Raw genomic sequence first — 25,618 nt, 5'->3', positions numbered from 1 at the left:
AATCTTGCGGGAACGTGCGTGCGCCTGCGACGGTTCGGTCCCCCCAACTGCCGCGGGCCCGGCGCTCCCACCTGCGGCGCTCCGCACACCCTCCCCCCGCCCCGTTTACTGCGCTCCCCGCGCTTGATGCTGCCACGCTCCCACAACTACGGTGATCCAGCCCACCTGTAGCGCCCCGCCTTCCTCCTACTCCCCCCACCTGCTGCGCTCCCCAAAGATGCTACCACCTAGCTGCTGTGCTTTCCCCCGCCTGCCGCGCTTCCCCCTCTCGATGCTCCTCCCACCTTCGCTGCACACCCTCCTAGGGTGCTTCCCCTCCCCCACCAGGGATGCTCCGCCCACCTGCGGTGATTTCCCCACCCACCTGCGGTGCTTCTCCTTCCCTCTGAGGTGCTTCCGGCTCGTAACGCTCCTCCCACCTGCGATGCAACCCCCCCCCCAAGTGGTGCTCCCTCCAGGCCAAGCTCCCTGGCCCGCGCGGCTCCCTGAAAGCTGGCGCCCCCAGTCCCGCCTGCCCCGCCTACCCGCGCCCCTGAGCCCGCCCTTGGCCGCCCATTGGCGCGCGCCGCGCGGGCGGGGCCGGCGGTTTCAGTGGCGGCGGCGCGGGAGGGGCGCAGTGCCTGCTGAGCACCCTCCCGAGCACGATCTCCGGCCTGCTCGCCATGGGCGACCACGACGTCTCCCCGAACCCCAAGGGCTCCTTCCGAAAGTTCCTGGAGCAACTCTCCGGGGCCGGCAAAGCCATAGGCGTGCTGACCAGCGGCGGGGATGCCCAAGGTGCGCCACCGCCTCCCCGGATCCCGGGCCGGAGGCGAAGGGAGGGGACTAGGGAGAAGGGATGTGGGGGTAACCGGGAGAAAGGATGGGGGTACCTGGGAGAAAGGATGGGGGTACCTGGGAGAAAGGATGGGGAGCAGGGACCAGAGAGAAAGGATGAGGCTCCAGGGAGAAGAGATGGGGGAAGCAAAGAAGAGAGGAGGAGAGCGGGTACCGGGGATAAGAGAAGGGTGGGGGAGAAGCCCCGCGCCCAGGAACCTCGGGGGTACCTTCCTGTGGCGGGAGCGGGTGCGGGCCGTGCAGCCTCAGAAGGAGTCACTGCGGAGTCGGTGGGGGGGCGGAGGGAGGGCTATGGCAGTAGGATCCCTTACCAGGAAGGTCAGTTTTCCACCTTCATGTTTATTTTTTAAATTGCGACTGGCTACGGGGCCGCCTGGACCGCGCTCGGTGGTCATTTCTCTTCCGAGTCGTAGGATGAAGCCGGACGCCCCTCCAAAGCTTGGCTACAGCGCGGCCACTTCCGATGCCGCGGCTCCCTCCCCAGCTCCGTCACCCACTCCCTACCCCCAATGTCTTGGAAAAATCCGCTGGGTCCCTGCGACGCGTCGGCAGCCTCGCGATCCCCGCGCCGCGCGGGCGGCGTCCCCGCTGCTGTCCGGCGGGACGCGGCGGGGGACGCACGGGGGTCCCTGCCCGGGGTTGCCCGGCGGCCCGGTACCACCTCGCGTTTCCGCTGGGAAATTTTAAAAACGGTTCTCCTCCGCTTTAATCTCTTGTCCGCTTCCGGCTCGTCACCAAACTGAAAGCTGAAACGGGTCACTGGGCCCTCCCCGCCAGCCTCCCCTGGATGGGAAGGAACAGGAAGCGGGGACTCCGGGGCGTCACCAGCCCCGCAAGTGCGGACTCCAGCAACCGCCCCCCACCCCCAAGCGTGGAAGCTGATTTCGGGGAGAAGGGGACCCAGGCTCGGTGCCCACGGACACACGGAGAGAATAGTTCAATGTAAAGCGAGGGCGACACAGAACGTGCCCCGGATCCCTAGCGCTGGGCGCACATGGGGACGCAGGGGTTCCCAGACGCTGGGGTTTCCTGATCCCGGTGAATACCTGGGTGGGGCGACTCAACCGCTAGAAAGTAGCAGGGCTGTGCTCAGGCGGCTGCGTCCTCGGAGCCCGAGGATCGCAGGCCGGAGACGCCTCTCGAGCTAGGTTTTGGTTTTTATTTTACCTTCTTCCTCCCGTCCCGGATGAGTTGAAAGGCCCTGATGCCTCATTTTCACCACACACGGTGCAGGGATGCTTAAGTGTTGGGCCCGGCGCCCTCGCCTGCCGCCCACCCTGCCCGTGACCTTCCCTTCGCCCTTGAGCCGGGCGGGGCCTGGGGGGGGTGCGGCAGGTGGGGCGCTAAGGCTGCAGCCCCGCCCGCCGCGGGCGCGTACGTGATGCCTGGCCAGTCACCGCCCGTGCGCCCCGCGCCCTCGACCCTGGGCACCCAGCCTGCGGTGGGCAGGAGACGTGGGGGTCCCCGGCACGTGGGTCCCTTGGAAGCCCCTCCCTGTCCTACTGAAGGTGGCGCTCGCGACATCAGTCACTGTCGAAGCCCTACAAGCCTGCCTTTGCGTCAGCGCGAGGCAGGGCTGGTCTAATTTGGTATTCTAGTAAAGTGTGGCCCCTGGTATAAACATTGAAGAGAGAAAATGTTGTGATATAAACAAGGCTGGGGTTGGGGAAGTGGCAGAGTGAAATAGATGACATCGCCCAAGTTACTTAAATGATGTGCCGGATGGGGTCTGGCGGGGTCGGGGTGGGGCTGAGAGAGGCTTCCCCGTCAAAGGGCTTCAAAAGCACGTGCCTCTGGAGAAGTGGGCTAGCCCAAATTAGGAAGCATCTCGAGTGACTCTTACCCCGGTCTTGGAAAGAGAATAAATTGTTGGCACAGGAAGAGGAACTGGTCTCTTAACCCTCCAGGCTTCAAGGTCAGAGTTTCAAGGTCATTTTAGAATTAAGGTGCTCTGTCTGTTGAAAAAAATATAGGTCACTCTTTTGAGTTCCTGTCCAAAAGTCTTCTCAACTACCTGGTAGCTGGTGCAAAGGCAACTGAGGTAATGATGCAATAGACAGAACCAGCATTTTTTCTGCTACTGATACTTACCTGCTACTTATCTCTGCAGCTTGCGAGCAGTTATGAATAATAGAGGTCAGTAAGTCCACATCTCTTCTTGTCGGTGGAAAAGATACTTTGAGAATCAAAATTATATGAGAACGTGGCTTGGTCAGTGTATTGTCAGGTTGATGGGAGATCGCCTAATGCTCTGAACTGACACATCTGGGCCGTCCCTGGAGAGCCGACCATGGCCGGGCATCTGGGCATTTTCCCTCAGGCAGAGCTGAGGCTGTAGTCTCCAGTTCTTCTTGGACTTCATGCCAAGAGCCACCTCCTCTTTTGATCCTACCTGAGACCTGACTGAACAGTTGAATGCATTTCTTTCCAAGAAAGTTCACCTTAAGATGTGCACCCAGGGGCCGGTCTCGGCAGGCAGCAGCAGACTTACAGCCCCTTGGAGGAGGTTATTCCTAGAGATGCTGTCATTTATACCCATATCCTTTTACCGTCTTATCTTGACTCTAAATGGTATCAGTGCTTGATTTTCCCTGGGATAAGAGAGTTTTGCTCACAGCTAATAAAGACCAAGGAGAATAATCACAAGTCTTAATTTCAGGATAGTTTTCTAATCAGATGTGAAATTACGGTAAAATTTCATGTTGAGATGACTATAGCTTCTAGTTATTGAGCTCACTTGATGTTCTAGGAGCTTTATTGTTCTTATCTCCAGGCCTGATTACCTGGCTCCAAGACACACACATCTTCATTTCAGAGGTGACAAGAGAGGCTCAAGGGGAGAGAAGTAATCTCGTTAAGGTGGCAGGCTCATAGGTGGCCCATGGTAGGATTTAAATGAAATTCTGTGAGGTCTCAACCCCAAACACTTTTCAGTAAGCCCTGCTTTTACAGTTGTAACAACTAATTAATACTCAGAGGAGCAAAGCCTGGTTTGCTCAAAATTATGCAGGTGATTTTTTTTCGCAACACCAGAACTTTATTTGGTAAGGCAGGTGGCATTTTCTTTCCATTTTTAAGATTAAAAAATCAAGAAGTATTTAAATAATTTGCCCCAAATCAAATTTTTTTTTATCAAATTAGAGACAAAAACCTTAAAATTTTTTAAAAACTCAAGTGGAATTTAAGATTGTGCTTTACAAATTACATTGGAAAACAGGACCACTGTGTGAAATTCCTCATACTAAAAATACATAAACTATTTAATTGGTATAAAATGCCTTAATGATTTCTTCACTAAGTTAATGAAGAGGTAAATTATAATCATCTAAAATAATGAACCTAAAATTTCAGATAGATATTTAAACATGAGACAATAGCTACCCTACTTACTAGTCAAAAGAAATGGAAGATATTACATAGATTATACAGATGATTTTTACACAGTTTTGATAATAGAAAACACGTTTGTACAGTAAGAGCATTGGGGTGGCTAAATTGATGTAACACCTGATACCAAAGTGATGAAATGCTTGTTTTCCAGTGGAATTTGTATAATATGATTATTGAACAAAATGAAAATCCCCCAGCTATATTCCTGAATCCCCCAGCCCTGGCCATTAGGGAAGACTATTTCTAAGACTAATTATTGTTTTTTTCATTCTTTGGGTTGCTTCCATTGTCACAAGGAATGTCTGCAAGTTTAAATTGATTTTCACTTTAACTAAAAATAAGTTCCAGGTCACTGGACAGACTTACCATGACTAGGTATCCACCCCCAAGCAACACTATGTCATACGCCAAAAATGACTCATTGCCTTAGACACAAATTGAGGGCTTCTGGAGGGCCTGGTGCAGCTGAGAATGCACAGAAATGGACCCAGAGGGTAGACTGAACGGGAAAGCTGAGTCCTGTTTGGCCTGTGGCAAAGTAAGCATGAAGACATTGTTTGCAGAAAGCTCATATTGATGGAGTCTGTATAAGCCTTTCCGCTAATAGGAAGAATTAGCCATAGAAAAGAATGAAATAATGCCATTTGCAGCAACATGGATGGACCTAGAGAGTATCATACTAAGTACAGTCAGACAGAAAAAGATAAATATCATATGATATCACTCATATGTGGAATTAATTTTTTTAAAAAAATGACATAAATAAACTTATTTGCAACACAGAAATAGACTCAGATTTAGAAAACAAACTTATGGTGACCAAAGGGGAAACGTGGAGGCGGGGGGAGGGATAAATTAGGAGTTTGGGATTAACACACTACTATATATAAAATAGAGAACCAACAGGAACCTGCTGTATAGCACAGGGAACTCTACTCAATACTCTGTAATAACCTAGATGGGAAGAAGAATCTGAAAAAGAATGGATATATGTATATGTATAACTGATACACTTTTCTGTACACCTGAAACTAACACAACATTGTAAATCAACTATACTCCAATAAAATTAAAAAAAAAAGAGTGACTAACATCGAGTGAACATTTGCTTAGCAGTAGGCACTAATGCTTCCACACAGTGGCTCATCTGCTTCACGCACGAGCAAGTGAGCTTTGAGATGAACTGGCCAGGCTACGGGCTGCAGTGAGAAGGGGTGGCCCAGGACATATGTCCATTCACCAGGGTGTGCCTCAGAACAGTACGGGGCACTCGGCAGGTACCCAGATGTTTGCTGAATGTCTCCCTCCTGGGATCTCACCGAGTGTGGACCACTTCTTTCTGCGAAATGGTGGGCGACTAGATGTTCTGGCTGTCTTTTCTCATGAAGTCTTTTTTTTTAATATGCTTTATAAAAATTAATTAACTTATTATTTACTTTTGGTTGAATTGGGTCTTTGTTGCTGTGCGTGGGCTTTCTCTAGTTGCAGCGAGCGGGGGCTACTCTTCGTTACGGTGCGCGGGCTTCTCATTGCAGTGGCTTCTCTTGTTGTGGAGCACAGGCTCTAAGCGCATGGGCTTCAATGGTTGTGGCGCTCGGGCTTTGTTGTTCCGCGGCATGTGGGATCTTCCCGGACCAGGGCTCGAACCCGTGTCCCCTGCATTGGCAGGTGGGTTTTTAACCACTGTGCCACCAGGGAAGCTCTCTCATGAAGTCATTTTAATGAATTAAACCTTCACTAATCAAAAGCACTCTTTTTTTTTTTTTTTTTGGCTCTGCCGAGTGGCTTGCAGGATCTCAGTTCCCCGAGCAGGGATTGAACCCGGGCCAGGGCAGTGAAAGCCTGGAATCCTAACCACTAGGCCACCAGGGAACTCCCACACAAAAGCACTCTTTTATCTGCAGAGCTGTATCTGGGAACAACTAATGTCTCAAGATAAGAACTTAAAAACCATCCTCAGAAATGTGAAGTACTAGTCAACCAGAGCTGGGTGCTGGTTGGTTCTCCCCTGAACACGTGTTTCTTGAACACAGCATCTGGGCCCTGCTTGGGTGGGTTCCTTCCATGCCCACCCAAAACTTTGAGGGCCTGAGAGCCCAGTAAGATGAGAACAGTGGGCATCTCACGTCACACAGCTCTGGGGCCCTTCCTGCCCTGGCTCTGAGCACTTACATTCTGTAATGGGAACTTTCCCACTGACAATGTAATCATTAATTTAGCAAAAATTATTGGGTCCAGGAGGCCGTGCACTAGAATGTTAGTGTTCACCCCATGGGTACCGTGGAAAATCCATGCAATTGCACCCTTTTCTAGGAGTGCAAATAGCGTTGTGTGACACACTTAGATGACCTTTAGAAACTAGACATTTTGTCATCTTTCCAAAAAAGCATGTTTTCCCCCTCGGTTCCAGAAAACTGAAAGCTTTGATACAGGACTCAAACCTTTTATCCGGGAGAATTGGGGCTGTGTGAACACGGATCTGATGGGGTGCCAGGAGCAGTTACAGTAGAAATATGGGGATAGGGTAGTGACATGTTACAGGCAGATATAAGGGCACAGATGTATACCCGCCACGACTGCAATCATGTTGGAAGGTGTCTTTGCGTAAAGAACAGATGGCTTTATGTTAAGAAAAGAGCTGAGTCACCTTTTCGAGTTATTCTTTGCAGCGAGCTCTGTATGGTGGTGTATTTTATTTGTGAGAAAGCATCTTCCGGGGCCCCAGTTTCCTCCCACCCTCTCTTCCACATGTCTTCACCACCACACGCTTAGGGTGTTGGGAATCACAGACGTTGTGCTGTCAGGACAAGAGGCAGCACAGTGTGTGGCCGAGCGGCATCCTGAGCGTGAAGGGACTTCCTTACAGGGTCTGGCTCTGCTCTCCAGTCCTGGTGGGACAGGGCCTGCGATTGTTGGTTTGCAACACGAAGTGGAACCACACAATCCCTGTCTTCTCCCCCCTCTTGTTTTCTCCCCTTCCCCTTCCCTGCCTTCCCCTGCCCCTAAGACAACCTTGAGTCTCAAGCAGGACCTGCTGGAGAGAAAAGGCAGCACTACTCAGGCCCAGGGAGGCCCCGCTGCCCCCGAGGGCCCTCAGCTTCCTTCTTTATCCTGGATGCAGACAGCTGCCTGAGGATCTGGCTGAGATGTAGATTCTAATTCTGTGGGTCCAGGGAAGGCCTGACACCCGCAGCAACGGGTCCCTGTGGTCGGCCGAGGACCTCGCTGGAGTCCTGGGTCCAGGTGGCGGTTCAGACCATCTGATGTTTCCTGGGATGGTTTTATGGTGAGGATTCTGACGGGGAGATCAGTGAATGGAGGCCTCTTGTGTAAGGGTGTGAGCAAGTGGTCGGGCCAGGGTTCTTTTGATTACAAGTGTTGAAGGCTGGCCAGGGGGACCTCGAGCTGCCATCCCTCCTTATTTTTTCAGCTCTGGTCGAATATTCTCAGGCTTTGTTTTCTCTCTCGTTAAATCGTCCCCCAGATGAGTGACGGCCTCCTCGGCCTGCCTTAGGCTGACGGTGGAGCCCCTTCTCCCACGGACGGCCCCCCCACCTGCCATGGGAGGGGGAAGGAATGACCAGCAGGAAATAGCCAGGAGCAGGCAGGGCTGGGAGAGAGCGGCTGGGCCAGTGTGGGGGGCGGGGCCAGGGCCAGGGGGGGCCACGGGGAGGACTTTGGATTTACCTCGTGTGACCTGGAAGCCACCTGGGTGCCAGCTGCTTCTGATGAGGGCGGCTTTGTGGAGAGAGGAGGGGAGGGCTGTGGAGGGGGCCCCAGTGTCCTGAGGAGCCGGACTGGGCCGTGGAGGGTGAGCTGGGGGTGGGCTGTGTCAGTGGAGCCTCAGGCTGGAGCTGGTCCATGCAGCGGGAAGAAAGGCCGAGCGAGGAGCCCAGGTGGGGACAGGCAGGCTGGCAGAAGGACATTCTTGACACAATGTTCATACCAGTGAATAGTGGGAAAACCAGTGGAAAATCATCACAGGGAATGAGCTGCATTAGGATTCCGGATGGAATATGCATCGCTTCGCGCTGGTAGGTGTGGCAAGGTAGACATGCGTTGTTGGGGGTTAAAAGCAGGTTCAAGATGGAGGGAAATGGCAGAGATGAGGCTTACGTGTGATTGTGTAATTTTAAACTAGTCACCACGTTTGGAAATGTAACAGCAACAGGTGAAATTAATTTAAGCCTCTGTTTTATTCAGTCCAATGTTTCAACCCATTGTCAATACAAAGGTGATTAATAAGCTGTTTCACATTCTTTTTTCCATCTTGAGCCTTTGAAATCCAGCGTGCGTCTGCCCCAGTGCGTGTTGGTGTGGTCGGTGGGGATCCCAGTGGATGGGGGTCTAGAGGGAGGGGTGTGTGAGGCGCTCAGGTTCAGACGGTCCCTCCTGCGTGTTCATGTCACAGTCAGGGGCCATGCAGGGGACCTCTGGCAGTGGTCTGGTGCCTGCAGTGGCCCTGGGCCTGCTGTGGTCCTCCTTCCCAGACGTCCAGATGGCCACTTGGCCAGCCTCCATCACCGTCTTCCATTCTCTCCCAAATGGCACGTCTCAAGGCGGCTGTTGCCCCTCTGCACACCTCCATGGCAACCCCCAGCCCTGCTCTGCTTTCCTTCTTTCTCCTCCACCTCTGGGTGAAATGTGTGTGTGTGTTGTGTGTTGTTTACCGGCTGCAACAAGCCCCACCAGGGCCACGACCTTCCCCTCTTTGTCACTGCATCGCCCGGCAGTGCCAGCAGAGAAAAGACACCCCATCCGTGTGTCCTGGATGGACGGACGGATGAATAAATGAATGATTGAACCCGCTCAGAGATTTATGTCTCTGACATCTAAGACAAGACTCAGTGATTTGGACACTGCAGGATGATGAGAAACCCCCGGTTGGTAACTGACTCACAGGGGATCAGCATCCCGACACTTTCTCCTGAGGACGTTTTTTCCCCTCCCACACCTGAATTATTAAACAAGGAAGCTTTATGGAGAACGTAAGTAGCAAGAGCAAGATAAGGTGAGCTTTAAGTTTGTTTTCTGACCTATGCTAACATCCTCGCTTTGGTACAAAGGTGAAAACTCCATATAGCCAGGGAGAAACCAGTAAGAGGATTAAGCACCAGATCTTATTTTTCAAAAGGGAATTTAAATATTGAAATTAAGCAGGGAGTGGTTATGGGCACTGAGAAATATGCAGGGGAAACAGCTCCACACGGTCATAAAGGGCTAAGTAAGGAGGTTTAATTAGACTCTTCAGACCACATAGGAAGTAAAACAAAGCCCAAGTTATTTTATTGCAATCAACACAGTCCTTGTTTTTAACAAATTACTTGAAGTTTAAATTTTATCAGAGGGACTTCCCTGGTGGCGCAGTGATTAAGAATCCACCTGCGAGGACAGGAATAAAGACACAGACATAGAGCATGGACTTGAGGACACAGGGAGGGGTAAGGGTAAGCTGAGACGAAGTGAGAGAGTAGCATGGACATATATATACTACCAAATGTAGAATAGATAGCTAGTGGGAAGCAGCTGCATAGCACAGGGAGATCAGCTCAGTGCTTTGCGACCACCTAGAGGGGTGGGATAAGGAGGGTGGGAGGGAGACGCAAGAGTGAGGGGATATGGGGATATACATATGCATGTAGCTGATTCACTTTGTTATACAGCAGAAACTAACACAACAATGTAAAGCAATTATACTCCAATAAAGATGTTAAAAAAAAAAGAATCCGCCTGCCAGTGCAGGGGACACAGGTTTGAGCCCTGGTCCAGGAAGAGCCCACATGCCGCGGAACAACTAAGCCCGTGTGCCACAACTACTAAGCCTGCACTCTACAGCCTGTGAGCCACAACTACTGAGCCCGCCTGCCACAACTACTGAAGCCCATGCTCCACAACAAGAGAAGCCACTGCAATGAGAAGCCCGCGCACCGCAATGAAGAGTAGGCCCCGCTCACTGCAACTAGGGAAAGCCCGCGTGCAGCAATGAAGACCCAACACAGCCAAAAATAAATAAATAAATAAATTTAAATAAATAAACGTTACCAGAACAGAATCTCAGGAAACCTTTGGGTCCACGGCCTCCCTGACCTCAAGGAAGAAGTTATCTTAATGGCTATCTTATGTGCATGATGCTTTAGTAAGAACCTATTTGAGAATATGTCACATCAAGAAAACAATAAGTCTCTTCTTTCTAGCGCACCTAAAGTAATTTTCTCACATTTTCCACTTAGCTGCTCCTTAATTCTTTCAAGATTTGTTTATTTTTGGTTCCCGTAGCAAGTCTGCACATTCCCTGAGGACGAGGGTTTTAATTTTTGCAAGTGATGAAGAGGATACTTTCCAAATACTAAGATTCTTTCTTGGTGGCAGGATGATGGTTTCCCATGGAAACAATTATGGAAGTTGTTTGAACTCCAGAGCCTGGCTGCCAAAACAAAACCAAAAACAAAAGGAAGGAACTCAACTATGTCTGAACGTTTATTGAAAACAGCAGCTGGAGTGCCCTGTGCTCTCTGTGGACAGTCCAGGACAGGACAGCATCCAACAGAACCAGAAAATCGGCACTGCTCACCCACAAGGCCCTCAGACCCCAAATCATATGTCTGAATCCCAGTTGCGTGTGTCAAAGAGGCTGTCGGTGAAAATTGGCCTTTCCTGTGTCTTTGGCTTCTGTCCCCTGGGCCCTTCCCTGAAGGCACCCACCTGTGGGCCCAGCACCAGATAGCAGCTCTGTCCTGTCCTTCCCAAATTCAAGTGGAGAGCCGGCCCCTCCCCAAACAATTACGCAAGAACTGGGGCCCCATGGGCATTGTTTTCTCCAAGTTTCCTTCCTACTAGAGGGAATTATAACGGCTTTTACGTTAAAATAAAAGGAAGAGTAGGGTTTACACTCCAGCTTTGCCTTTTACAAGTTTTGTTCCCTCGGCTGTTAATTTATCCACTTAGAGCCCAACTTCCTCATCTCTCAGGAGGACCCAGGCCCCACAGGCTTTCTGGGAGCATCAGCTCAGGTGCTCAGAGCACTCGGCACTGGTTACCCTGGTTACCACTGAGCTGTTACCACAGCTCCTCTCAGGCCCCAATCAGAAGGCGGCCAGCTCCGGGCTGCACGGGAAAGGCAGCAGGTGTAGCCAAGTTACCTTAACGACCCTGGTATAAAAGCCTTGGGGGGTTGGCGGTGAGGCTGAGACGCGCGGAGCCTCCTCTCCGGGGGACTTGGGAGAAGTACGGTGCTCAGGACCCTCCCTGACCTGGGACCCCACCCCCCCACCCCCACCCCAGGCCTGCTGCGGGCTGAGGGGGGACCAGCCCCGAGGGGACGGGCCGCTTTCCCAGGTGAGTCCAGCTCAACCCCATGGGGCAGGGGAGGAGTTCAGGCCCCAGGCCTGCTGTGAAGGTGGTCAGAACTTTCAGGCAGGGGTCACCCTGGGCATGTTTTTCTTCCACACGGGCACCCCTGGGGTCACCTCTGGATAGTGTCCCACTTGTCGTTCCTTCTGCCATTTTTTCTCCACTGGCACTTTCTAAAATCCCCCAACTGCTCTTTATTCATGCCTTTATGAAAGCGTCCCCATCCCCCACCCGCCAGAAATGAGGTCTTCAGAAGCACGTGGGGGAGGGCGGGGGCCAGGGAGCCGGCGTTAACCCGTGCGCTTGCGTCCTGGTGATGGAGGGTTGGTAGGGCTCCAGCGTTTGGTGGTCAGTCTCTCGATTCCGGGGCCACAGAATAAAGTCCTAGAATCGCGGGGTCTGTGGGAAGGGGCCGAGAGGAGCTCGTTTATCCGTTCGGTTCAGGCCTGAGAGCTGAGGCTGCCTGCATGAGATGCAGGTGTGTCGCCCAGGTGGGTGTAGTGAAGGCCGGTGAGGAAAGGCCGGTGGGGAAGCCTTCCTGGAGGTGCAGGAGCCCCGTCCCTCCTGGAGGTTGAGCGAGGGCCCCTCCGGGACGTGGTGGCAGTTCTGGGGGAGCTGCAGTCCTGACGTGTAGATGGGGCATCCAGGTGGGACTGAGCAGGTAGGAAGAGCCCGGGGGGCTGGAGATCTCACCTGAAGAGCTTGGTTTTATGAGCACAGGCCCTGGGGAATCCAGGGAGGAACCTGGGCGTTTTTGAGTTTGAGAAAGAGAATGCTGATGCTACCATAGAAAACATCTCAAAAAAGTGCATGAGATTACAGCTAGCACAAGGGGAGTGTGTCTACAGGGTGTATGCACTGCGCTCCAAAGGGGCGGGCATGGGAAAGCAAGACATGGCCTCATCTGTGTTTGTTTTTTTAACCGTGTTTTTCAGAGTTTTAGATTTTAGAGCAAAACAGAGGCGAAGTTGAAGAGATTCCCCTCTATCTTCTGCCCCCACCCATGCAGACCCACCCCCACCCCATCAACATCCCCACCAGATGGTGCATTTGTTATAACTGATGACCCTACATGGACACGTCATCCTCACCCAGAGTCCATAGTTGGTATTTTAGGGTTCACTCTTGGTGTTGCCCGTTCTATGGGTTTGGACACATGTATAACGAGGTGTATCCATTATTATAACGTCATACAGAGCAGTTTCACTGCACTAAAAATCCTCTGTGCCCCACCTGTTCATCCCCCAACGACCACTGACTTTTTTTTTTTTTTTACTGTCTCCACAGCTTTGCCTTTTCCGACATATGTAATTTTTTTTAATAAGAAGAATATATTTATAAATTACTTGTATAATAACAAAAGAGGAAAAGCTGCTTTACTCATTCTGGCCATAACGTGAATAATGTTAGAGGGAGATGGTGGATTCAGGGGAAGTTTGGGGAGGGAAATGTCAGTTTTATGGGCAAGGAGCTGTGGAGGGTATCAGGAGTACCCAGCTTGTGCGAGAGTGAAAAGTTTTGCTAATCTGAGTGAGAGAATACAGGAAACGGAGGAGAAGATGACGCAGGTGAAATGATTTATTGCATCTTGAAATGCTGAGTTTGAGGGTATGAGAGACAGCCAGCAATGAATCAGTAGGTCATTAAAATCCTTCGTGTAATAAACTAGGTTTGAACGTGAAGTGGTGAGACTACCAAATACATAATGTCTACCTGTGCGTAGATGTTAGATATACATTTAACATGGATTTATTTCCAGCTTTTCCGGCTCTGTGAACACTGTAGCCTTGCAAAATTGTCACCTTTCAGAGGCAACAATCTCGCTCCAGATTTCCAAACTGGCTCAATGTAATTTGTAAATTTGTAACCATCCTCTGAGCAGGTTTACCATCCAAATACATACAAATTTAATCTCCTTGTCTGTGGAGTATATTCCCTGGGACCCAAGGTGCCTTCGTTTGTTTATTTACTTACCAGAAGTACCACTTACTGTGTGGTCCATGTTCTCCAACACCTTTAGTCCTGAAGTTTGTTCCCAAAATTTAAATTTACGAAGGAGGCAGATTGGAACTATTGGCCCAGGAGCAGTTAGGCTGGATGCCCAGGTGCTGCATATTCTGAGGCTCAGGGCTGCATCCTTAACGAGAGGAATGATCCTGCCTTCTCACTGCTCTCCTGATGATATGATGATATCATATCAGCTGATATGATGATACAGGGTTTTACAGATGTGAAATCCTGACCTGTTCACGTAGGCCTAGACTTATGGTCCATCGCACAGTTGGCTGCCCCAAAATGGGGCTTCAGTGGAAAGCAAAATGGGGTGTGGCTGTTTTATACAAGGATACATTGCACTTTTAACTTCCTCAAGGCCCTCTGGGGAAGTGTGGAAAATGGCCTAGATTTATCTTGATTAGGTATTATTTATAGTATACTGGTTTAATTGGATCTTTCTTTTAATAAAATTGCATGATTTATATTTAAGGCCACTGACTAAATTACTTTCTTTTACACTAGTAGCTGGTAATAATTTTTCATCTCCTCCCCAGACCAATGGCCTTTTCAGGCCTATTTTCTTTGAAATTGGCTACCTATAAACAAACATCTCTCCTGTGTGTTGTTTTGCAATTGGATGGAATCAACCTACGAATTGACACCAAATTGAGGTCGCTCATATTCCGAGTGTGTTTACAGCGATGTTCTAAACCAACAGTGCTCCAGGCTCTGTTCATCTGTGGACTAGGCCACAACATGCTGGCCCCTGCCTTGTACTTTTTTCTCTTCTCCCTGCACTAATCCTGGAGGTTTGTGTTGTGACCACTTTTCATAGGGGCCGTCCGAGAGGTTACACGGTTTTCCCACCATCACAGCTAATTAAATGGCATCACTAGATTCTCCCCAGCCTCCTCAGTAACTACTGTCCCTATTCCTTTGCAGGTATGAATGCTGCTGTCCGAGCTGTCGTGCGCATGGGAATATACGTGGGGGCCAAAGTGTACTTTATCTACGAGGTCAGTGTCACGTCCCCTTCCCGCTTTCTCTGACTCTCAGGAATCGCTGCCTCGTACTCACTTGGGGGCCTCACGCTTGCCTGGGGCTGCTGACTGCAGGCAAGAGGCAGCAGGTGACGGGCAAACTTGGGTACCAATAGGGGAGCCCAGGTACCAGGAGAGGTTACACCCCCGGTCTAGATGCACGTCTGTGAGATTTGTATTAGGGAACAAGGGGAGAAAGGTGATGAAACGGGGCTCAAAATGCCATTTTGATATCCACCTAGTGTTCTTGTAGGATTAATGATATCAAACTGTTGTATTTATTTGCAGTTCTCATTCCTTACAGAAGTGATATGGTCACTAAAAATGGGACCTGAATTTGAATAAACATTAAGCTGAATGGGGGGGAGAGTGGCCACTTTGGGCTTTTCATCATTAATGTAAAACCCAGACCACTTCCCTAGTATCTCTTTATGCCTTAACTTCAAAATGAAGCATCTGAAAGCAAACAGATGGCCCATTATCTCCTGCTTTTAAGGTCCTGGCAGCTTAGAAGTAAGTTGTGTTTGGAGGGAAGGCACCCATACAGCTTGGACCACATGATTTATTTCAAAAACTATTAGAAAAAATAACATTTAGTTTTTAAATTTATAAAACAGAATAAAGCTTAAAAATGGAAATAAGAGAATGGTTTTTTTAATTGCTTAATTCTTCCACAATCACTGTTAGTGTTTTATTCTGATTCTTCCCAGTGTAATACATGTGAAATACCGGAAGGAAACATATACATTATTAGCACCATAGCAAATGTATTTTGTATACTATGTTTTTTACCTGCCAGTATGTTACAACAATTTTGTATGTGTTAACGTACATTCCACAACTATCGCGTAAATGCCCGTGTAAAATTCCATCAACCTGATGTCTCATCATTTACCTGACCCCTCAGCTACTTGATCCTTGCATTCCTATGCCACCGGCAACATTTAGGTCACTGCCCATTTTTCAACTATCCTAACACAGCAAGCTCTAGGTTAATATTTGAAGCTCTTCTATGCTTTGTATCGTTGCTGTGATCCCAGGATACGGCATCTGCCGAGATAAAAGGGGTGGTCGTCCCAACGGGTCTCAGTGTGTCTTGCCAAAGTGATTTCTTTGTTCCATCACAGGCCCACGCCGGGCACACAGGTGGCACCAACCCTGCCAGTTCTGTGTGTGTGGCCCACCTTGCTGAGAGCTGGCGGGGGCTCCAGAGTCTGTTTACTGAGTCATTTTCTCTACTTGAGAAGTAACTGCTCACAGGTTTTGCTCGTTGGTCCAAATGACCATGTGTTTATCGTTTGCGGGAAAGATGTTGTTTCTTGGGCTTAGGTTTGCTTTTTATCTTTTTATTTATTTATTTATTTTTATTCAAACAGAAAGTCACAAAAATTATAATCATCCTCTTCAGTTCACTCAGTCCCATGTAATTAATAATTATTTTTTCATGTTGATCTTTTGTTAGCACTTTTATGAAATCATCTAATGGAAAACCATTAGAGTTCTGAAAAAACATATAAGATTTTTAAAAATTTCAGGTAATGTCTGAAACATTTATATTAACATATATTAACATATTTCCATAGAAATAACCCAAAGAAAGTTTAGTATTAGTTGTTCTTTTGTTTGTTTTTTATACTGCAGGTTCTTATTAGTCATCAATTTTATACACATCAGTGTATACATGTCAATCCCAATCGCCAATTCAGCACACCAGCATCCCCACCCCACCGCGGTTTTCCCCCCTTGGTGTCCATACATTCACTACATCTGTGTCTCAACTTCTGCCCAACAAACCAGTTCATCTATACCATTTTTCTAGCTTCCACATACATGAGTTAATATACGATATTTGTTTTCCTCTTTCTGACTTCACTCTGTATGACAGGCTCTAGATCCACCACGTCTCAACAAATGACTCAATTTCGTTCCTTTTTATGGCTGAGTAATATTCCATTGTATATATGTACCACATCTTCTTTATTCATTTGTCTGTTGATGGGCATTTAGGTTGCTTCCATGACCTGGCTATTGTAAATAGTTCTGCAATGGAACGTTAGGGTGCATGTGTCTTTTTGAATTCTGGTTTTCTCTGGGTATATGCTCAGTAGTGGGATTGCTGGATCATATGGTAATTCTATTTTTAGTTTTTTAAGGAAACTCCATACTGTTCTCCATAGTGGCTGTATCAGTGCAAGAGGGTTCCCTTTTCTCCACACCCTCTCCAGCATTTGTTGTTTGTAGGTTTTCTGATGATGCCCATTCTAACTTGTGTGAGGAGAGACCTCATTGTACTTTTGATTTGCATTTCTCTAACAATTAGTGATGTTGAGCAGCTTTTCATGTGCTTCTTGGCCACCTGTATGTCTTTTTTGGAGAAATATCTATTTAGGTCTCCTGCCCATTTTTGGATTGGGTTGTTTGTTTCTTTAATATTGAGCTGCATGAGCTGTTTATATATTTTGGAGATTAATCCTTTGTCCATTGACTCGTTTGCAAATATTTTCTCCCATTCTGAGGGTTGTCTTTTCGTCTTGTTTGTGGTTTCCTTTGCTGTGCAAAAGCTTTGAAGTGTCATTAGGTCCCATTAGTTTATTTTTGTTTTTATTTCCATTACTCCAGGAGGTGGATCAAAAAAGATCTTGCTGTGATTTATGTCAGAGTGTTCTGCCTGTGTTTTCCTCTAAGAGTTTTATAGTGTCCATTCTTACATTTAGGTCTCTAATCCATTTTGAGTTTATTTTTGTGTATGGTGTTAGGGAGTGTTGTAATTTCATTCTTTTACATGTAGCTGTCCAGTTTTCCCAGCACCACTTATTGAAGAGACTCTCTTTTCTCCATTGTATATCTTTGCCTCCTTTGTCATAGATTAATTGACCATAGGTGCGTGGGTTTATTTCTGTGCATTAATTTTGTATCCTGCAACTTTACCAAATTCATTGCTTAGCTCTAGTAGTTTTCTGGTGGCATTTTTAGGATTCTCTATGTATAGTATCATGTCATCTGCAAAGAGTGACGGCTTTACTTCTTCTTTTCTGATTTGGATTCCTTTTAGATCTTTTTCTAGAACTTCCAAAACTATGTTGAATAATAGTGGTGAGAGTGGACATCCTTGTCTCGTTTCTGATCTTAGAGGAAATGCTTTCAGGTTTTCACCACTGAGAATGATGTTTGCTGTAGGTTTGTCACATATGGCCTTAATTATGTTGAGGTAGGTTCCCTCTATGCCCACTTTCTGGAGAGTTTTTTTTTATCATAAATGGGTGTTGAATTTTGTCAAAAGCTTTTTCTGCATCTATTGAGATGATCATGTGGTTTTTCTGCTTCAATTTGTTAATATGGTGTATCACGTTGATTGATTTGTGTATATTGAAGAATCCTTGCATTCCTGGAATAAAACCCACTTGATCATGGTGTATGGTCCTTTTAATGTGCTGTTGGTTTCTGTTTGCTAGTATTTTGTTGAGGATTTTTGCATCTATACTCATCAGTGATATTGGTCTGTAATTTTTTTTTTTGTAGTATCTTTGTCTGGTTTTGGTATCAGGGTGATGGTGGCCTCAGACAATGAGTTTGGGAGTGTTCCTTCCTCTGAAATTTTTTGGAAGAGTTTGAGAAGGATGGGTGTTAGCTCCTCTCTAAATGTTTGATAGAATTCACCTGTGAAGCCATCTGATCCTGGACTTTTGTTTGTTGGAAGATTTTTAAGCACAGTTCTAATTTCATTACTTATGATTGGTCTGTTAATATTTTCTGTTTCTTCCTGGTTCAGTCTTGGAAGGTTATACCTTTCTAAGAATTTGTCCATTTCGTCCAGGTTGTCCATTTTATTCGCATAGAGTTGCTTGTAGTAGTCTCTTAGGATGCTTTGTATTTCTGCAGTGTCTGTTGTAACTTCTCATTTTTCATCTCTTAATTTTATTGATTTGAGTCCTCTCCCTCTTTTTCCTGATGAGTCTGGCTAATGGTTTATCAATTTTGTTTCTCTTCTCAAAGAACAGCTTTTAGTTTTATTGATCTTTGCTGTTGTTTTCTTTGTTTCTATTTCATTTATTTCTGCTCTGATCTTTATGATTTCTTTCCTTCTACTAACTTTTGGTTTTGTTTGCTCTTCTTTCTCTAGTTCCTTTAGGTGTAAGGTTAGATTGTTTATTTGAGATTTTTCTTGTTTCTTGAGGTAGGCTTGTATAGCTATAAACTTCCCTCTTAGAGCTGCTTTTGCTGCATCCCATAGGTTTTGGATTGTCATGTTTTCATTGTCATTTGTCTCTAGGTAATTTTTGATTTCCTCTTTGATTTCTTCAGTGATCTCTTGGTTATTTAGTAACGTATTGTTTAGCCTCCATGTGTTTGTGTTTTTTACGTTCTTTTCCCTGTAATTGATTTCTAATCTCATAGCGTTGTGGTCAGAAAAGATGCTTGATATGATTTCAATTTTCTTAAATTTACTGAGGCTTGATTTGTGACCCAGGATGTGATCTATCCTGGAGAATGTTCCATGCACACTTAAGAAAGTGTAATCTGCTGTTTTTGGATGGAAATATAAATATTTATATTATAAATATAAATATTTATAAATATTTAAATATTTATAAATATCAGTTAAGTCTATCTGGTCTATTGTGTTATTTAAAGCTTCTGTTTCCTTTTTTATTTTCATTTTGGATGATCTGTCCATTGGTGTAAGTGAGGTGTTAAAGTCCCCCACTATTACTGTTACTGTCAGTTTCCTCTTTTATAGCTGTTAGCAGTTGCCTTATGTATTGAGGTGCCCCTATGTTGGGTGCATATATATTTATAATTGTTGTATCTTCTTCTTGGATTGATCCCTTTATCATTATGTAGTGTCCTTCCTTGTCTCTTGTAATATTCTTTATTTTAAAGTCTATTTTATCTGATATGAGTATTGCTACTCCAGCTTTCTTTTGATTTCCATTTGCATGGAATATCTTTTTCTATCCCCTCACTTTCAGTCTCTATGTGTCCCTAGGTCTGAAGTGCGTCTCCTGTAGACAGCATATATATGGATCTTGTTTTTGTATCCATTCAGCAAGGCTGTGTCTTTTGGTTGGAGCAATTAATCCATTCACGTTTAAGGTAATTATTGATATGTATGTCCCTATGACAGTTTCCTTAATTGTTTTCGGTTTGTTTTGTAGATCCTTTTCTTCTCTTGTGTTTCCCACTTAGAGAAGATCCTTTAGCATTTGTTGTAGAGCTGGTTTGGTGGTGCTGAATTCTCTTCTGGCTTGTAGAGTTTCTGCTGCAAAATCAGCTGTTAACCTTATGGGAGTTCCCTTGTATGTTATTTGTCATTTTTCCCTTGCTGCTTACGATAATATTTGTCTTTAATTTTTGTCAATTTGATTACTAGGTGTCTCGACATGTTTCTCCTTGGGTTTATCCTGTATGGGACTTGCCCTGCTTCTTGGACTTGGGTGGCTGTTTCCTTTCCCATGTTAGGGACGTTTTCGACTATAATCTCTTCAAATATTTTCTCATGTCCTTTCTCTCTCTCTTCTCCTTCTGGGACCCATATAATGCAAATGTTGTTGCATTTAATGTTGTCCCAGAGGTCTCTTAGGTTTTCTTCATTTCTATTCATTCTTTTTCTTTATTCTTTTCCTTGGCAGTGAATTCTACCATTCTGTCTTCCAGGTCACTTATCCGTTCTTCTGCCTCAGTTATTCTGCTATTGATTCCTTCTAGTGTAGTTTTCAGTTATTGTATTGTTCACCTCTGTTTGTTTGTTCTTTAATTCTTCTAGGTCTTTGGTAAACATTTCTTGTATCTTCTCGATCTTTGCTTCCATTGTTCCCCCCCACCCCCCGAGGTCCTGGATCATCTTCACTATCATTATTCTGAATTCTTTTTCTGGAAGATTGCCTATCTCCACTTCATTTAGTTGTTTTTCTGGGGATTTATCTTGTTCCTTCTTCTGGTACATAGCCCTCTGTCTTTTCATCTTGTCTGTATTTCTGTGAATGTGGTTTTTGTTCCACAGGCTGCAGGATTGTAGTTCTTCTTGCTTCTGCTCTCTGTCCTCTGGTGGATGAGGCTATCTAAGAGGTTTGATGGGAGGGACTGGTGGTGGGTAGAGCTGACTGTTGCTCTGGTGGGCAGAGCTCAGTAAAACTTTAATCCACTTGACTGTTGATGGGTGGGGCTGGGTTCCGTCCCTGTTGGTTGTTTGGCCTGAGACAGTCCAACATTGGAGCCTACCTGGGCTCTTTGGTGGGGCTAATGCCGGGCTCTGGGAGGGCTCACACCAAGGATTACTTCCCAGAACTTCTGCTGCCAGTGTCCTTGTCCCCATGGTGAGCCACAAACTCCCCCCCCCCGCCCCCGCCGCTGCCTCTGCAGGAGACCCTCCAACACTAGCAGGTAGGTCTGGTTCAGTCTCCCCTGGGTTCATTGCTCCTGCCCCTGGGTCCCAATGCACACACTACTTTGTGTGTGCCCTCCAAGAGTGGAGTCTCTGTTTCCCCCAATCCTGTCGAAGTCCTGCAATCAATTCCCACTAGGCCTCAAAGTCTGATTCTCTAGGAATTCCTCCTCCCGTTGCCGGACCCCCATGTTGGGAAGCCTGACGCAGGGCTCAGAACCTTCACTCCAGTGGGTGGACTTCTGTGGTATAAGTGTTCTCCAGTCTGTGAGTCACCCACCCAGCAGTTATGGGATTTGATTTTACTGTGATTGCGCCGCTCCTACTGTCTCATTGTGGCTTCTCCTTTGTCTTTGGATGTGGGGTATCTTTTTTGGTGAGTTCCAGTGTCTTTCTGTCGATGATTGTCCAGCAGCTAGTTGTGATTCTGGTGTTCTCGCAAGAGGGAGTCAGAGCACGTCCTTCTACTCCGCCATCTTGGTTCCTCCTCCCGGTTTGCTTTTTAAAACTGTGTTTCTGTGGGCTTGGGGTTTGTATTCACCTGATTTGGACAATGTTGAAACAGTGGGTCTTATCAAAGCCTTTACAGAGCTATAGTTTTGTTGTTTTCTTTTGGGATATGTTTAGGGTCAAACTGTCCTCATGCCCGTCTATCCTGGGCCTTGCCTGGCAGCCATGGCCCCACCATTAACATGGAGGGAGCACGTTAGCCGCCGTGATGAACTCGCGTACCTTGCTTCTTCCCCTTCCTCTGACCTTGAAGCTGATTCTTTTCCTGCTGCTACTGGAGAGTGTGCGTGGCATACAGTTTCCTCTGCCTTTTTGTTTTATTTTACTTTGGGGAGGGGTTGCTCTGCCCTAGAAATTGACAGAAGTCACCCCAGGCTGGCCTGATGAGTGAACGTGCTTTAAACATCTGAGGGTGGAGCACCCTTAGATCAGGCTTTTCTGTTCTGAGTAATAAAATGCTTTCAGACTTGCAGTAGACGAATGTCCTTAGGCTTCCGGTTTGCAGCCTGTTCCCCAGGAAACCTTTGATCACCTAGCCCACTGCCCTTCTTGTTGCCTCCCTGGCAGAGATGAAGTTCCATCCCTACAGTGACTCATTTGATCTTCAAGACCAACTTGCAGGTCCAGGAGGGAAGGGAAGGAAGTCGGTTTAGTTACTTCATTGAGGAAGCGGACTGGTTGTGGGTGGTTCAGTTTCTCTGTGTCAGTCCTCGGTGCTGGCAGGGCTGAGATGGGAGCTCACACCCCCATCAAACCAGTGATGGGGGCATGTCTCACCCCCAGACATTGGTGCCTTGGAGACAGTCTTTGATCGTCCCGTTATTAGGGGGCTGGTGGTGCCACTGGCATCTCGTGGGCCAGGGATGCTGCTCAACATGCCACATCGCGTGGGATGCGTCAGGGATGCCGAGAGTCAGTGATGCCCTGCCTTAAACCAAGGGCCACATCTGTGTTTGGCATGAAAGTCGGTGGGAGGAGTCGGGGGGTGGGGCATCTGTGGGGACTGCAACCAATGTAGTGCCTGGTCAACTTTACATCATCTTTCTCAGATCAAAGGGTTTTGTTGTTTTCGTTTTGTTTTGGTTTTAGTTTTTTATTGGCACTGTGTCCTGCGGCTGTGTCTGTATTCTGGGGACATTGTGGTATATTTTGACTTATACCTACCAGACTTTGTACATTTCAAAATGAAGGAATTGAAGGGGGATGTATCAGGTGGGACTGAGCCTACCAACACTTGGACTCCCTTTTAAGAACATTTGGGCTCACTTTGGAGAAATCTCGACACAGAGAAGCCAGACTTATTCCCACGTTGCCAACCAGAAAGGGCTCCTGGGCCCACTTTACTCATGGGTAACGGGGATCTTATTCCTGATGTCCTGGGGCTGCACTCTTCACGTCCTCTCAGGATGAGGGTGAGTGGGGGTGAGGGGACGGTCGGCCGGTGGGAGCCCCGCTTCCTGCCCACCCTCAGGTGGGCCGTAAGGCATCCTGAGTCTGAACAGATACACCCCCTTTAAGGGAGCAGGGAATTCTGTGGTTCCTCCGTCAGGAAGATGCCAGAGAGAACCCTTGTGTGGAGCAGCATCGGAGTGAGTCTGATTCTCATGATAACCGCTTTACGGGCATCTCAGAGCATCCAACTGAGCACAGCCTTTGTGGGTCGGCCCTAGGAATGGTCAGAACTTTGAGGTCCGTATGTTCTGGAGGGAAATAGAAACAGCCTAGAGGTGGACACAATTGATCCGAAATCGCCTGTTAGGAGGTGATGCCGTGCTTCTCATGACACCCCCTCCCCACCCCAAAAAGAGTGATTCTAGTGAACAGGGCCTGTTGTTTACGTCCCCATGGAAGGGGGTCCTCAGTGTCAGCCTTGCCTCAGGGATCACTCAACCCAGGGCCTGGGCACTGACAGTATCAACATTATCTCCCTAAATCCAATCATCCCTTCACTACAGGTGTAACGACTCTGCATCTGTAATTCTGGAATCCAAAAATCTCTAAAACCTGCCAGTTTTTCCCGAACTCATTTGGGCAGCAATCCTTGGTGGAGCTGCATGTAACCTGGACTCGCCCTCTAGTGTGACTGTCCCCGGGGCGGTGGAGGGGGCAGGAGGGGAATGGGAAGGCTTGTTCACGCTGCTGACAGTGCCAGGTGACACGTAATGTCCATACTGCTTCTTAAAATCCCAGCCTTCAAAATTCTGGCACACTTCCCACCCCTAGGGTTTGGGGAAGCGATTGTGGACCCACATATGTAGCCAATGGCTGGGAATCAACACGTTAACCTGGCCCTGCTTCCTCGTCTGTCTGGTGAAAATCATATTTACCCTTCCTGTACTTGGAAAAAATCTGTGCACAAACCGGGCAAGGGGGCCATGATGCTACAGGTGCCTTTGACTCCTCTGGTTGTTGCCAGGCACAGAACTAGGGGCTCAGGTGAATCACTTCCCTGTGGACCGTCTCAGGACTGTGGACGTCCACATGTCTGCAGTCTGGGTCACATCCCGTCGGGCATGGCTTCCTTCCTGGCCGCAGCAGTGTTGGCACCTGCAGCTGGAGGATCTGGGGGGTTGCAGGTGCTGGGCTGTGCATCCTGGTTAGAGCCTCTGCCCACCGGAAACCAGGACCACCCCCAAGCCCACAGCAGTGACAGCCGGAAATGTCTCCAGATGTCAGCAGATGTCCTCTAGCTGGGGACTACCATCCTATACCCACTGGGGTTCAAATTTAGAAGACGTTTGGTTTTGTGTGTTTTTTTAAAGAATCATTTGGTAATTTATCCAACACATTTGTCCATGCCTAGTCTAGTTTCTAAGTTCAGCTAGAGCTTTCCAGGTTACCAACATCAAACCAGTTAAACAGGTCAGCATCAATTATTTAAAGGGAGGTTTTTTGGCTTTTTCTTGAGTAGAAAGCATGTGGGAAGCATATTGATCGGGAAACACTGGTATTTCTGCTAAAGGTCTGGCACGGGATTTGTTCTGTCTGGCTGCCACTGGGCCTGCTGTAAATCTGGAACAAGTCTACGTGTGATACATGCCAGCCCTTGGGCGCCATTCCGGGGAGGGTTGGGGTGGGGTGTGGATTAACCCGTTCTTTCCACCTACCAAGCCACTTGTAGATTTATTTGTTTTTTCCTTTTAAGATAGGGGTTTTCCTTAGATACAGATGCCTTAAGCTTCTTGGAGACAGTGAGGGCGAGTACATTACATACCTTTTGCAGAAGACTGTGCTCAGGGTGGACTGTCCCAGGTTTAGGTGGATGAGAATCAGGGTGGGGAGAGTCCTTAAGTTACCTGCTCTGATCTCGGCTACAGAAATAGTCTAGATGTGTTTCATTTAATATGCAGGGTCAACATCCTATTAGGTGCAGATTTTCCTGCAGATTAAAAGAAGTCATTATTCTTATTATAGCTCTTTATCTATGACTAACTTAAAAGTCTTTCCTCTTTAAAAGAACTCTAACGGCTTGGCCCTCCTCAAGCCCAGCATTTGTGAATATCAGGCCCACCCATCGTCACCCATTGAAGAAAGGTTAGGAGTAGAGCATCACTTTCAGCAGCTAATCTTCTTATTACAAACAACACATTCTAAATGGGTGAGGTGAGTCAGGACTTCCTACTGTAAAAGAACAGGGACATCAGAACAAGATTAGGAGCTAACGTTCTGGTCTCCTCGGCCATCACAGGAGGTCCAGTGAGCGGCTTTCTCACGGGAGCCCTGGGTCCCTCTCGGACCAGCCTGGAATCTGAGCTGCACTTGGTCAGGGCCCTGAGCATCCCGGCCTGGCATCCTATGATGATGAGCAAGCTTTAGTTGTCAGTTAATAGACTGGTACCCTGTCTCCCTTCCTTGCCTCTGTTTGCCACAAAGGCACATTATTTTTCTTCTTGTATATGGTGAACTGCCCGCTTTCACAATTTTTCAAGTGAGAAATGTCACATTGTGACCAAAGGACAACAAAAACTCACTTTCCCAGCGAGGGCAGCATGGGCAGTCCTGCCCAGAAGCTGAGGTTCCGCTCTTTTTTTTTTTTTTAATTTAATTTAATTTTATTTATTTTTTATACAGCAGGTTCTTATTAGTTATCTATTTTATACATATTAGTGTATAT

General features: G+C 47.4%; 1 protein-coding gene across 2 annotated transcripts in view; it reads left to right on the top strand.

Annotated features, from left to right (window-relative positions):
- Positions 1-509: 509 nt before the first annotated feature.
- Positions 510-25,618, top strand: part of PFKP (phosphofructokinase, platelet) — a 181,791-nt gene continuing 156,682 nt past the window's right edge. The window contains exons 1-2 of one of the 2 annotated variants that reach the window (XM_079914020.1): positions 510-777; positions 14,515-14,588. In XM_079914020.1, the coding sequence (XP_079770146.1) occupies positions 663-777; positions 14,515-14,588 (189 nt within the window). In that variant the 5' untranslated portion in view covers positions 510-662. Of the gene's footprint in view, positions 778-11,429; positions 11,563-14,514; positions 14,589-25,618 lie in introns of those variants that run through there. The other variant, XM_079914021.1, reaches the window with a different exon arrangement.

This window comes from Stenella coeruleoalba (genome assembly GCF_951394435.1).
Source record: "Stenella coeruleoalba genome assembly, chromosome: 2".
Lineage (NCBI taxonomy): Eukaryota > Metazoa > Chordata > Mammalia > Artiodactyla > Delphinidae > Stenella > Stenella coeruleoalba.
The sequence above is the reverse complement of the archived record's forward strand: the minus strand, read 5'-3'. Positions and strand labels throughout refer to the sequence as shown.